This window comes from Benincasa hispida, chromosome 10 (genome assembly GCF_027475165.1).
Source record: "Benincasa hispida cultivar pf3 chromosome 10, pf3_genome.v1.1, whole genome shotgun sequence".
NCBI classification, from domain to species: domain Eukaryota; kingdom Viridiplantae; phylum Streptophyta; class Magnoliopsida; order Cucurbitales; family Cucurbitaceae; genus Benincasa; species Benincasa hispida.
The window spans coordinates 5,787,402-5,799,316 of NC_143487.1; the positions used below are offsets into that span (position 1 = coordinate 5,787,402).

General features: G+C 35.3%; 2 protein-coding genes across 8 annotated transcripts; both read right to left on the reverse strand.

The window, feature by feature from the left end:
• Positions 1-453: 453 nt before the first annotated feature.
• LOC120088397 (uncharacterized) lies at positions 454-1,500 on the reverse strand. Its single transcript, XM_039045664.2, has 2 exons — positions 907-1,500; positions 454-763 (listed from the first exon to the last, which is right to left on the reverse strand). The coding sequence occupies exons 1-2, from the start codon at positions 1,196-1,198 to the stop codon at positions 501-503; spliced, it is 555 nt and encodes a 184-aa protein (XP_038901592.1). The 5' UTR covers positions 1,199-1,500; the 3' UTR covers positions 454-500.
• A 361-nt stretch (positions 1,501-1,861) lies between these two features.
• Positions 1,862-7,037, reverse strand: LOC120088395 (nuclear transcription factor Y subunit A-1-like). Of its 7 annotated transcripts, none has more exons than XM_090305985.1 (7): positions 6,822-6,959; positions 6,295-6,379; positions 4,864-5,121; positions 4,579-4,691; positions 4,330-4,398; positions 3,661-3,825; positions 1,862-2,648 (listed from the first exon to the last, which is right to left on the reverse strand). In XM_090305985.1, exons 3-7 carry the CDS (start codon positions 5,114-5,116, stop codon positions 2,226-2,228), a joined length of 1,023 nt encoding a protein of 340 aa, XP_090162111.1. In that variant the 5' UTR covers positions 5,117-5,121; positions 6,295-6,379; positions 6,822-6,959; the 3' UTR covers positions 1,862-2,225. The 7 variants fall into 7 exon arrangements, with proteins under 7 accessions (XP_090162111.1, XP_038901589.1, XP_090162112.1 ...); XM_039045661.2 differs by lacking the exon at positions 6,822-6,959 and adding an exon at positions 6,501-6,728 and having other exon boundaries at positions 4,864-5,118; XM_090305986.1 differs by lacking the exon at positions 6,822-6,959 and adding an exon at positions 6,501-6,728.
• Between the last annotated feature and the right edge of the window lie 4,878 nt (positions 7,038-11,915).

Genomic DNA, 11,915 nt, shown 5'->3' on the forward strand with positions numbered 1-11,915 from the left:
TAATGAAAATTGTTTAAGTTCAGTTCAATTATCAAAGTATCCTTTCAAGTTGAGTATGAAGAATGTACCTTCTCTATCAAAAAGGTGTGAAGAGAATTACAAATATTCCAAATTCGTACTTTTATTTATTTGAAAATCGTGTGTATTATAATTGGTATTTCAATTTTAAAAGTTCAATTTTTCTTGATAACATAAAAATTTAAATGATTTTTTTTTTTTGTTTTTTTGGGGAACATTACAGCCCCCAATAATAAGAAAGTACATACAGAAGAACATGCTTCCACAAGCTTTTGCCTAAAAATTTGAATCTTTAGTACGTGTATGTATATGTCAATCGAGTATAACTTAAGTTAATCGACAAGCTTTCTAATCTATGCTTTGTTCGGCGTACCATCAATATAATATACTGTAAACAAAGTGATTTTAATTACAATTTAGATAGCCATAGTTAAATTTCTGTAATATCTTCTTTTTATTATTATTATTATTATTATAAAGATTTAACTAAGAAGTGAGGGGGATATGAACACAGATGAAAGTGGAAGCTGCTGCAAAACTGGTGGCTCAGTAGATTCTTTCTCAAAGTCAGAACTGATTGAACTTGGTAATGGTCCATCAATGGAAGGTTTTATGACGGTATAAAACAGCACATTGTAGAAAATGGAGAAGATGAAGAGAACAACAGCTGAATTTGCTAAAACGGTCCCTGCAATCTCTGTCATTTCTCCTCTCATTTGACTTCTTGGAAGCTTCATATCTTGAACTGCAAAAGTTTTTCAAAACCAAAATTTTTTATCAACATAAGTAGAGATTTCTTCTACACACAACTAAGTTCAATCCAGTCGACCAAAGTTCCACAACTACAAATTTTAATCAGAATTAGGATTCAAAAGTTTGGGGGCTTACCTTTCTTCTTGGGAGAAGTGACTTGTTTCTTGGAGAAAGATTCAAGCTGCTGATCAAGCTCTTGAAGGGCCTGCCTGGCCTTATCTGGGTCAACCTCAAATTGTTGAGAATCTGTCTCTCTTGCACACAAAATGCAAAAACGAGACGCAGAATAATGCGATGGGTGAAAATTCCTTCTCCTCAAAACATCATCAGAGCATTTTTTGGTGGCTATCAAAGGCGGCCGCTGGTTTTGATTGAAGAGAGACTGAAGAGAAAGCATCTGGGAGCTGATAATTAACCACTGCCGCATGAAGTTGCCTTCAGGATAATGTTATGTAATCACCAAGAAGAAGCAGTGTGTTTGGCAACAAGTATTGGCACAATCTTATCCAGAATATGGCTGTCCTCACTGCCACCTGGGATAATAATATTCCTCCATATCAAACATCCAATAAGACAAGTAAACAGAAACATTGCTGCGTCCGAATATAAGGCAATTTAAAAAACAATTCTCTACAAATAAAATATCGGCAAAAGTATGTTTGAGAGAATAATTGTTGTTAAAGAAACTATTTTTCTATTATACTCCTCATTTCCACCAACATGGTCTTCGGCTTCCACGGAATCAAAAGAGCATTAAAAAAATAACTTGAGGATCACAAGGGAAAACAAAACAAGCCGCTGTGTTTGACTTTATTTCATTCACAGTTTTCGAAGTGAAATCAGTGTCCTTTCATTTCAAGAAGTGGGAATATACAGTTTCAAGGTTTAACCCCTTCACAACACAAATAAAGCCTAATGGAAGCTGCAATCAAATAAGAATCTGAAATGGTGTCCAAGTAATTTCATTTGGTTCAAACGACAGCTCAAATCAAATCAGAAACCTTGAATGAGCAACATCAAGTTTAGATCATTTTCCAGTATTCTCAGTGGATGCTGAAATCAGGATTCACACAGTAGAGCAAGAAATATATTTGGTACTGAGGAAACTTTGATGAAATTAGCAACCAAATTATGGATCAAAGTTCTAGACACACTCACGAGTACATGACAGTTATGCATTCGATTAAGCAAGGTGGTTTGGAAATTAAAAAGAGCACTGTTTGAAATCTATGGAGTCTGTTCTATACACAAGTTAAAAATGGGGGAGAGGTTGATGGAATGAAGCATCTAGAACTAGGGTCCAAATGGCCAACTTATATCATCCATCTCCTTTACGATTAAGAAACAAGCACCAGAACAAAGCCAAGAATGATTTGCCGCCTAGCAGAAAACTGCCAGGGAATGCAGCCCCAAAGATAACCTAGGGGCACCCCATATTTTTGCAACCAGGAGGTTCACTTGATGGCAAGACGCCTCTGTCCAGCCTGATTTTCTGAGATACTTCGCTGCTGTCCCGAGCAGTCTCCATCTTCACCTCTCTCACCAGACCGTAAACCGTATGAAGAAGCTTGGAAGCTACTGTAGTTGTGAAATTGGCTACCGTGGTTCACATAACTTCGAGCTTCATATGCCTCATGCAACTGGGTCCTTGCTTCTTGTTGTCCACTGGAAGAATTCCAGGTTTCAGCCAAGGCACAAGGCGCTGCTTCAGAACCAGATGAACCAGCAGAGTGCGATGAGATAGCTTGACCAGAAGCGGAGTCCTTGTCCTTCATTGTTGAACTCAAGGAATTAGCTTCATTTTTCTTGGCAAACCGTCCTCCACTACCCCTTGCCCGTCTCATGGCATGCTGGTGACGAGATTCATGAAGATATGGCTGGTAAAATAAAACATACTGAATATTAGATGAACTTCAGAATCATACATAACTGCAAATAAGCTATAGCAAAAGAATTGTTCAAATAGGGGGGAGGGGAGGGAAAAAAAGGGCGGAGTGTGAACAGTCATCACTCGGCAAACATTCACAACCAACAACCAACCCTATGACCATCCAACCCTCTATGACATTTGATTTTTCAAAACCATGACCAATCCACCCATCCATACATACATATATGTAACAGTATGCAGAAACTACTCTGAGTCAGCCAAGCCATCTTTGTCTCAATGACAATGAATTACCTATGAAGAATTAATGTAAATGAAGGCTCAGAAGACAAAATTTAAAACATAAATGCTTTGAACCCTGAATCAGTTGTGATTTTATATGGAGACAATTAATTATACTTTTACCTTCAGTTGACAACCTCTGGTCTTACATAACCATAATCACAATGCAACGTTACAACTTTTCTTTGAATCTTTTTATCAGTCTTGTAAGGTCTTGAAACAACGACTTGCCAATTCATATAGGCGTTTGATAATAACCATATTCATTTTAGCACTCAACAATCCTTATAGCAAGTTTAAGCTGAAATGTTAGGTTACTTCTCACGTGCACAGAATCTGATTATAAGAATAAAGCAAACCTTTTCAATGTGGGTATAGCTGGAATATAATAAATTTGGCAATAATGACATCCTAAGCATTCATGATATTCAGGGTAGAATAGGTACATAAATCAGGTTATATTCCTAGAAATATCACTGATGATAAGGAAATCTTATACCTATCTTTAAAAAGCCTACGTGAGTACATCCTCTCCACTGTCCAGCACAACAAAATAATTTCTTAGTTGCCCTTCACTCACATGTTTACGGTAATTAAACAATAGAAAACTACTCAGTAAAATACAATTAAAAAGGCATTTTTAGATTCCCAGCTACTTCAACATGTATGAGAGGCAAGATTTAGTACATGAAAGGTGATCATCTGAATAGCAGTTGTACCTTTCTAACTTTTATCAGTTTGTTTTCAACCTCTGCTTTAGCACGTGCTTGTCTTCGCCTTAGAATCCCTTGATATTGTTTGGCATTCACAAAAACAGGCTCTTGTGTCACCTCAAGGGGCAAAGCCATTCTAGCATGTGGCATCCCAAGAAAAGGAGGATAACCCTACCATAAGACGAACTTGTCAAGGGCACACTTCAATTTTTACGTATCAAGGAAAGGTTTCAATTCTTACGGATCAAGGAAAAGTGATAACATCCCACAATGATCTCAGACATCCTTGACATACGACCTCGTCATTGTGGCCAAGAAAAAAGAAAGAAATAATTCCAGGCCAAAATACCACAATTATCACACTACAACCTCTTCCAAGAAACTGAAATTCAGTTACTTCACTTGATATACTCATGTTATATTAATTCAAATAGTTTGAGAAAGTGAATCTGGACAAGGAACAACATTGAAGTTCCTGAATAATTGAAAAGGTAAAGCAAAAGAATAAAAGAATAAAAGTGAAAAAAGGGAAGGCAAAGAGCAAAATTACCCAGGGCTAATAATAATATATATACACCTAAAATGTTTGCGTATATGATGCAAAATCACAAGAAATATATACATATATATCTGTACATCTCATCACCTGATCTTCTATGATTTTAACCTACGTACCGGTTGATGCCCATAGGCAGCCATCACTCCAGCATAATAAGGATCCTGATATGGGTTTGATGCACATGCCTGAAAAAGATTTAACATAAATTAGTAGTCCCACGAATTCAAAAGAATATTAAATCTGACGTGTTGGGAAGGAAAAAAAAAAAAAAAAATGTTGTTCAATATTCAACCACTGGACTCCGTTACTCAGAAGGATGTCTCTAAAGTAAAAAAGAAATCAACCAGATTTGCAACTGAACTCACAATAGAGTGGCCTACAAGTTCAAGCTGAGGAGGTTGTGTGACACACCCACCATGCACTGTAGGCGCAGCAGAAACAGCAAGCTGACAGTTGTGCTGTACTTGCCCATAACTTGCTGGTGAATTTGACAATAACATGTTTGTTAACAATCAAATGGGGCTATATTGTCATTGTCCTCAAATGTACAATAATTCCAACTCATAACTAAAGAGGCTAAAAACAAGAAGTGCCTTTCTTTGAACTCTAACATGATTTAGCAAGCAAAAACGCCAAGTTGAGGGCCATACCATGTGAATCTTTTGTGGTGTCATCATCATCGTCTTCATTTAAATCATCATTTGACATTGACTGACCATCATTAGATTCTGAAGCACCATTAGTGCATTCCAGTGACGTTGAATTGGACAAATTTCCTCCTGCTGGCGGGGAGATATGATTGTACCCAATACTACGCCACCAAGGTTCAGTATAACCACTAGTCTGCTGCATATTTGGTGGTTCAGATTCTAGTTGATTCACGCTTTTAGACTTTGACTGCATACCTTCTTCACAAATGTATACGTTAGATAAAATACAAGGACAAAATCGACAGTAATACACAGACCATGCAGAACAAATGTTGGATAAACAGAGAAGGCATCAACCTATAATAAAAGCACTGAAAAGAAGGCATCAAAAGAAAAAGAAGAAAAATGAAGCATTGTTCATTTTGAAAACCTTGAAAATCATCCATGTCCGTTACACTTTTCTGAAGAGAAGGGAAAATAGTTTGGCTCCTTAGGTTTAAAATAACGCGCGTGAGAGAAGGAAATTAAAAAGAACATTCAACAGCCAGCTGAATCAATTTTCCTTACAGTCTTAAATTAAATGGTCTGAGATGAGGGCGCACACAATAATTTTCTGACAGATTTGAGGGTGGTTTAGTATTCACTATTCAGGAAGCAGGGAGAAAATATAGGGAAAGGCTAGGACATAATAACCAAGAAAAGCTTAACTCCAAGCAGAAGCCTCGACAATTAACTATGTTTTTTATTTCCTTCCAATTATGATTACATAATCTTTTCCCTGTGTATAATCCTTGTGCAGAGCATTGCTCATTTTTAGCTTCAATGAGGCTTATCACATCATTGGAAGTAAAATGGTCTACATCTTTAATTTCTTCAGGTCTTCCAAGCTGAGCTGGTTACTTATCCAGTTATCCATCAATTGAGTTCAAGATCAAAGACAGAAAACAAATCAGTTTCTATTTTGTGCTTGCAGAATTTTGGAATTGTAAATGCTTTATGGGCTCAGCTAAATCACCACTTGGAACTCCTAAAGTTTCAATTTTGAAGAGACAGAAGTGCAGCATAATCTTTAATTCAAAACGTAAACCAAATCCCGCGATGTCGAATGGAGCTCTATTTATTTCCATGCAAAATTTCAAAAACAACTTTCGTTATCTACTTCCACGTTGTATCTTATTTTGGTGCTCCATTTGTCTCCATGCTAGACTAGAAATTATCACAGGTGACCTTTTTCCATCACTCTTCCAACCGCAACTCAAGAAACATAAACAATGAAATGGGAATAAGTTGCAGGACAATATTGATGAATCCTCCTAAACGCTCCAGCCAAATATCAAATCATAGTTTAGTATCTTGCATTAAATAAGTTCACTTTGGCATCTAAGTTGAGCATACCAATGATCCACATGCAAGGGAAGAGGTGACTAATACCGTTCAATAGAAAACGTTCACTTCTACATTTGGCGACTGACGTTTCGACCTAAATTCAGCCATTAAGGATTGCACGAACCATAATCTCCACATGCAAGCAACAAACAGAACCCAATACCCAGAAAGTGGGATAGATTTCAATTAGAAGGAGCAAAACAGAATAGGACAGCACAGGTTCAATCTTAAAAAGCAAGAGCAAAAATCACCAGACTTGTGAGTTCTAAATTCCCATCAAGATCCCAATTCCACTCGATTCTCTAAACACAGAAACCCCACCAAGTGAAATTCTGCACTCTAGTGATTCAAAATCCCAAATTCTAGCCGCATGAAGCCAGAAACCCAAGCCATCACGATTCCATGCAAGGAGAACAATACCCGAACATAAACAAAACCCAAAAAAAGGGGAAGAGAAAGAACTGAATTGGGAAAACCCTAGAGTAACATTAGATAACACGAGCGAGAGATAGAGATAAGAAAAAAAAGGAAGCAGAATCTTGCAAAATCAAATTAGAGAGAGACGAACTCACTTGGATGGAAAATTCTGGAAATCCAAAGCCCTAGATTCAGGAAACACCCGCTGAGAATCTGGGAAAAAAGGAAAAACAGAAAGAGAAAGAGAAGAATTGAAGAGTCAATTCAGTTGTTGAGCGATTCTCATACTGAGAGAGCACAGTAATTGGAGAAAAGCAACGACCTTTTTGGTAACTCAAATTCAAGAGCTACGGCTACTGTTCCTTCACCCACTGCGGGACCCGATTTCAGTTCCAGCTACTCATCCACCGGCAACCTCTCCTTCCAGTTTCGGACTAAGAAATCCAAGTTTCGATGTCAATGATACTAGTCAACCGGCTAAAGCAGGTTCCCAGTTGACGTAGGTCGTGAGCTACTGAATCTCACGGGCGGGTGAGGTTATGCAAATTCGATTTTGAGGATAAAAGGCGGAAATTGGGATAATATATTTTGACCCACGTGACACGCACTTGACGAGCAAAGTCCGGGAAACGCTTGGCGCAAAAGTGGGGACCGCATCTTTAAAGTAGCGACAGCAGCGCATGCCACGTATCCCATGTCTTTTTAATGCAACTTTTCTTTCAAGACTTGTTACTGATATCTCAAATCTCTTATATCACCTTCAGGTAATTTTATCACTATAATGATAATCTCGATTTTTTTTCCTTACGATTATTGAATTCAAATAACAAATTGTTGAGAGTGGAGTTGCGAATATTTGACCTTTATAGATAAGATATTGATGTCTTAATATGGTAAATAATGTTTGGAATGCTTTTTATTTTCATCCCTTTTATTTTAGACTTTTTAAAATTTTCAATTTCCACTCACTAATTTTAATTTATTAGTTATGTGGATCATGATAATTAAATAAATGACAAAATGCACTAGTGATCTTTAAGATTTGGTGTTCATGTTTATTTAGTCCCTAAAGTTTTAAAACAGACACTTTTGTCTTCTAAGTTTGTAAAATGCTTTTAAATGGTCTCTAATTTAACTTTAAGTTAACAGAGTATTTATTAGACTGTTATGTGTTGACGTGGATGTTGATTGTACCAATTATGAGAAAGAAATTGTAGCTTTTAAAATATTTTTGAGTTGAGAATTTTCTCGGTCAAATTCACTCAATTGATAGAAGATTTTGTAGATGAAGACACTAACTTTACGGTCAATAGGAATAGATTGAATGAAGGTTTCAAAATTTCAGTGGAAAATAATCTTTTCTTTGCCAAGTTATTTTTGGAGCATACAATAGAAGGTCAGTTGAGGCAGACAACCCCTGCCGGCGATAGATGACTAGTTGCGACGATTATGGCATTCGACGGACCGCAAGGACAGGTTTACGAAAAGTTAATTTTGGAGTTTGTGAAAATGTAATATAGGGTACAAACCATTATTTTAACCTTTTTTAAGTTTTTCAAATTATTTTAATTTATTTTCCAATTAATTAAATGAAATTAACACATCATCGATACAATCAATATCCACGTCAATACATAATGATCTAATAAGCATTTTGTTAACTTAAAATTAAACATAGACATGAACCTTGAATTTCAGAAACCAAGAGTACATTTTGCCCTTAAATAAACTATAGCATTACTTTAAGGTTATAGTCTCTTTCTTGTCTATTGATCGTAAGAATTACTAAAATGATAAACCAATTAAAAGCATGAAAAATATTGGAAAATTTTAAAAGTATAGAGATAAACCTAACATAAAATAGAATATATAACTTAAATGCTTTACTAGGTTTAAAAAAATGATTTTGTTATTTCTTACTATAGTTTTCATTTGTTTTTTCAATAAGAAGATTTCATTTTTTTTATTTCCAAAAATAATAAATATGCATTTGAAAATTTTATGGATTAAAATTGTTATAGTTTAAAATAAAGTAGGAAGATTTGAACCTCGTATAAAATATATATTTTATATCTGTTGAAGTTATCTCGCTTTAATTATTTTATTTATATCATATGGTATGATTGAATATATTAAATCTCTTGCTTTTCCACTTTGCTACATTATGTGGCTTATGGGATTTTCAACTACCATAATGTATAACCTAAATTTATAAAATAATGTATACTTAAAATATTCAATAATGGTATAGATGGTGAGAGTGGGAAAAAAAATAATAATTGGTTGTACTAACTAGGATTATTGTAATTGGATGTATGAAACGTGGCATCATTTGAGTGGCTCAAGTTTATTGGGGTTCAGATAAGCATGCATTGATGTACCTAAAAATCATGATTGGGTTGCTCTAGCAAGTCTCCAAAGGCCTCAAGACAAGATCATGCCTAATTATTGGGAGTAGTCCAAAGGCCAACTTTGAATTATAATTAATTAATATTAATTTTACTTTTTTTTTTAATTATTAATCAAATCTCTAAGTTAATCTATATGCTCTAATTAAATCATATGGAATGTTGGTGTTATTTAGTTAAGTCAATAACATGTTGACTTCTCCTTAATGGAGTATTGTTTAGGGGAAAAAACAACCATTTGAATTTGATTATGTTAAGAAAATTGGAGTCCATGTTAAGACCCATTTTATGTGTTTTGCTTAACCCATAAGCAATTATTTCATTGGTCAATTTGAAGGTGAATAATAATGGGTGGAGGGTGGAAATTTTTTATAAAAAGCAAATAAGTAGAATCCTTTTTTTACAAGCAGTGCCTAGAGCTTCTAAAGCAAATAAAGAAGAAGAAAAAATGTTGTCGAATTGATTTCTTTGCGTTGTCTCACAGTGAGCGTTTTTCCTCCATTTGAGAGTTTTGTAAGCTTTGTAAGAATGATATGTGAGCAATTGTTTTGAGAGAAAAGTGAGAGGAATCATTCTTGAGCGTTGTAAACTCTTGTACTCTTTCTTCCGAACTATTTTAGTGGAACCTGTATCAGTAGCAAAGAACTAGACGTAGCCCACACTGGATGAACTAGTATAAACTGGGTGTCATCTCTCTTCCCTTAAACTTAATTTATTATCGTTCTTGTTGCTTGAAAGTTTAGGTTGGTTTATCTATTATTTTAAGTTATCGAGTTACAAATTGTTTATTCCGTATAATTTGGAACTCGAATTTAATATGGGATCGTTAGATAATTTATATTGTCTGAATTTGGTTGATTAATTTAGATTGATATATTATCATCCTCTATCAAGTGGTATCAGAGCTGATTGAACTGTAGAACGCTGTCAGAAAGAGATGAAAGATTGGTTATTTTTAATGGATCAAATTTTTTCTTTCTGGAAGTATGAGATATTAGATTACTTGCATTCCAAATAATTGGATTTGCCATTGGAAAGAAAACCTAATGACATGGGAGAAGCTGAATGGAAACAATTGGACAGAAAGGTGTTGGGGACTGTTTGCCCGACTTTGACAAAAAATGTGCAAAGTAGTGTAGCGAAGGAGACGGCCACAGAAGGACTGATAATGACTCTATCTAACATGTATGAAAATCCTTCAATAAACAACAAGGTGTATCTTGCAACCAAATTCTTTAATTTGAAAATGGCGGTAGGTACATATGTCACTACTCATTTAAATAAATTTGATTTATTGATAAACAAATTGACTGTTGTTGAATTATAATTTTTTAATGAAGTAAATGCAATATTGTTGTTGAGATCATTGGCTGATAGTTGGAAAACCATGAAAGCCGCACTTTTTAATTAATGTGATAAAGAGAAATTGTAGTTTTCACAGGTTAGAGATTCTGCACTCGTAGAAGAGATTTGCATAAAGGAAGTAGGTGTTGCTTCTACTTCTAGTTCAACATTGAATGTAGATAGAAGAATGAGTAACAACAAAAGTCGTGGCAACTGAGAAAATAATAATAATAATAATAGAAGCAAGTCCAAAAACAACATATTTGAATGTGGGAACTGTGATAAAACTGAACACTTGAAAAAGAATTGCAATAATCTAAAACAGAGTGGGGAGAATGAAGTTGGTGCAAATATTACAATAGATGAAATTTAGAATGCTCTGACTTTGGTAGTTGAGAGCACTCATGATACATGGGTGCTGGATTCAGGTGCGTCATTTTTACCACTGGTCAATGTCGTATTCTGGAAAATTATGTCACAAGAAATCATGGAAAGGTGTATCTTGTTGATGGAGAACCTTTGAACATCATTGGGATCGGTGTCGTGAATATAAAATTGGAAAATGGTTTGGTTTGGAAATTTTGCAAAGTACATCATGTTCAAAATATGATGAAAAACCTGATTTCTATAGGGTAGTTAAACAATGAAGGATGTGACGTGTTCTTTGGCAAAGGAAACTGGAAGGTTACAAAAGGTGCTATAGTAATCGCTCGAGGAAGCAAGTTATGAACTCTTTATGGCGACAACGGTGACAGGAATATGGTGGTCGTTGTTGATAGTTCGAGTCAGACTGATTTGTGGCACAACAGACTGGGGCATATGAGAAAAAGGTATGAAAATTCTTCATTTTGAAGGGAAGTTACAGGGACTAAAAGCAGTTAAACACGAGTTATGTGAAAGTTGTGTATTTAGGAAGCATAAACGTGTTAGTTTCTCAAAAATAGGAGCAACGCAAAAATCAACAAAGTTTGAGTTAGTTCACGCAGATGTGTGGGGGCCTTCTGAAGTATCTTCTCTTGGCAGTTCCAGATATTATGTGACCTTCATTGATTACTCAAGTAGAAAGGTATGAACTTATTTTCTCAAACATAATTCTAAAGTTTTTTCTATTTTCAAAACATGGAAGTCTATGGTTGAGAATAGACAAGTCTAAAGGTTAAAAACTTGAAGTCAGACAACGACGGTGAATATATTGATGGAGAATTCAAGAGGTATTATGCCGACAATGGAATTGTGATTGTAAAGACCATTCCAGGGACACCATAGTAGAATGATGTGGCTGAAAGAATGAACAGGACACTAAATAAACGTGTCAGAAGCATGAGATTACATGCAGAATTGCCTAAATAATTCTGGACAGAGGCAATCAATACGACGATCTATCTGATCAATAGGAGTTTGACCATATCTCTAGACTTGAAATTGCCTGAAGAATTTTGGAACGGTAAATAGGTAAACCTTTCTCATCTAAAGGTTTTTTGTTGTAAGCCTTACATT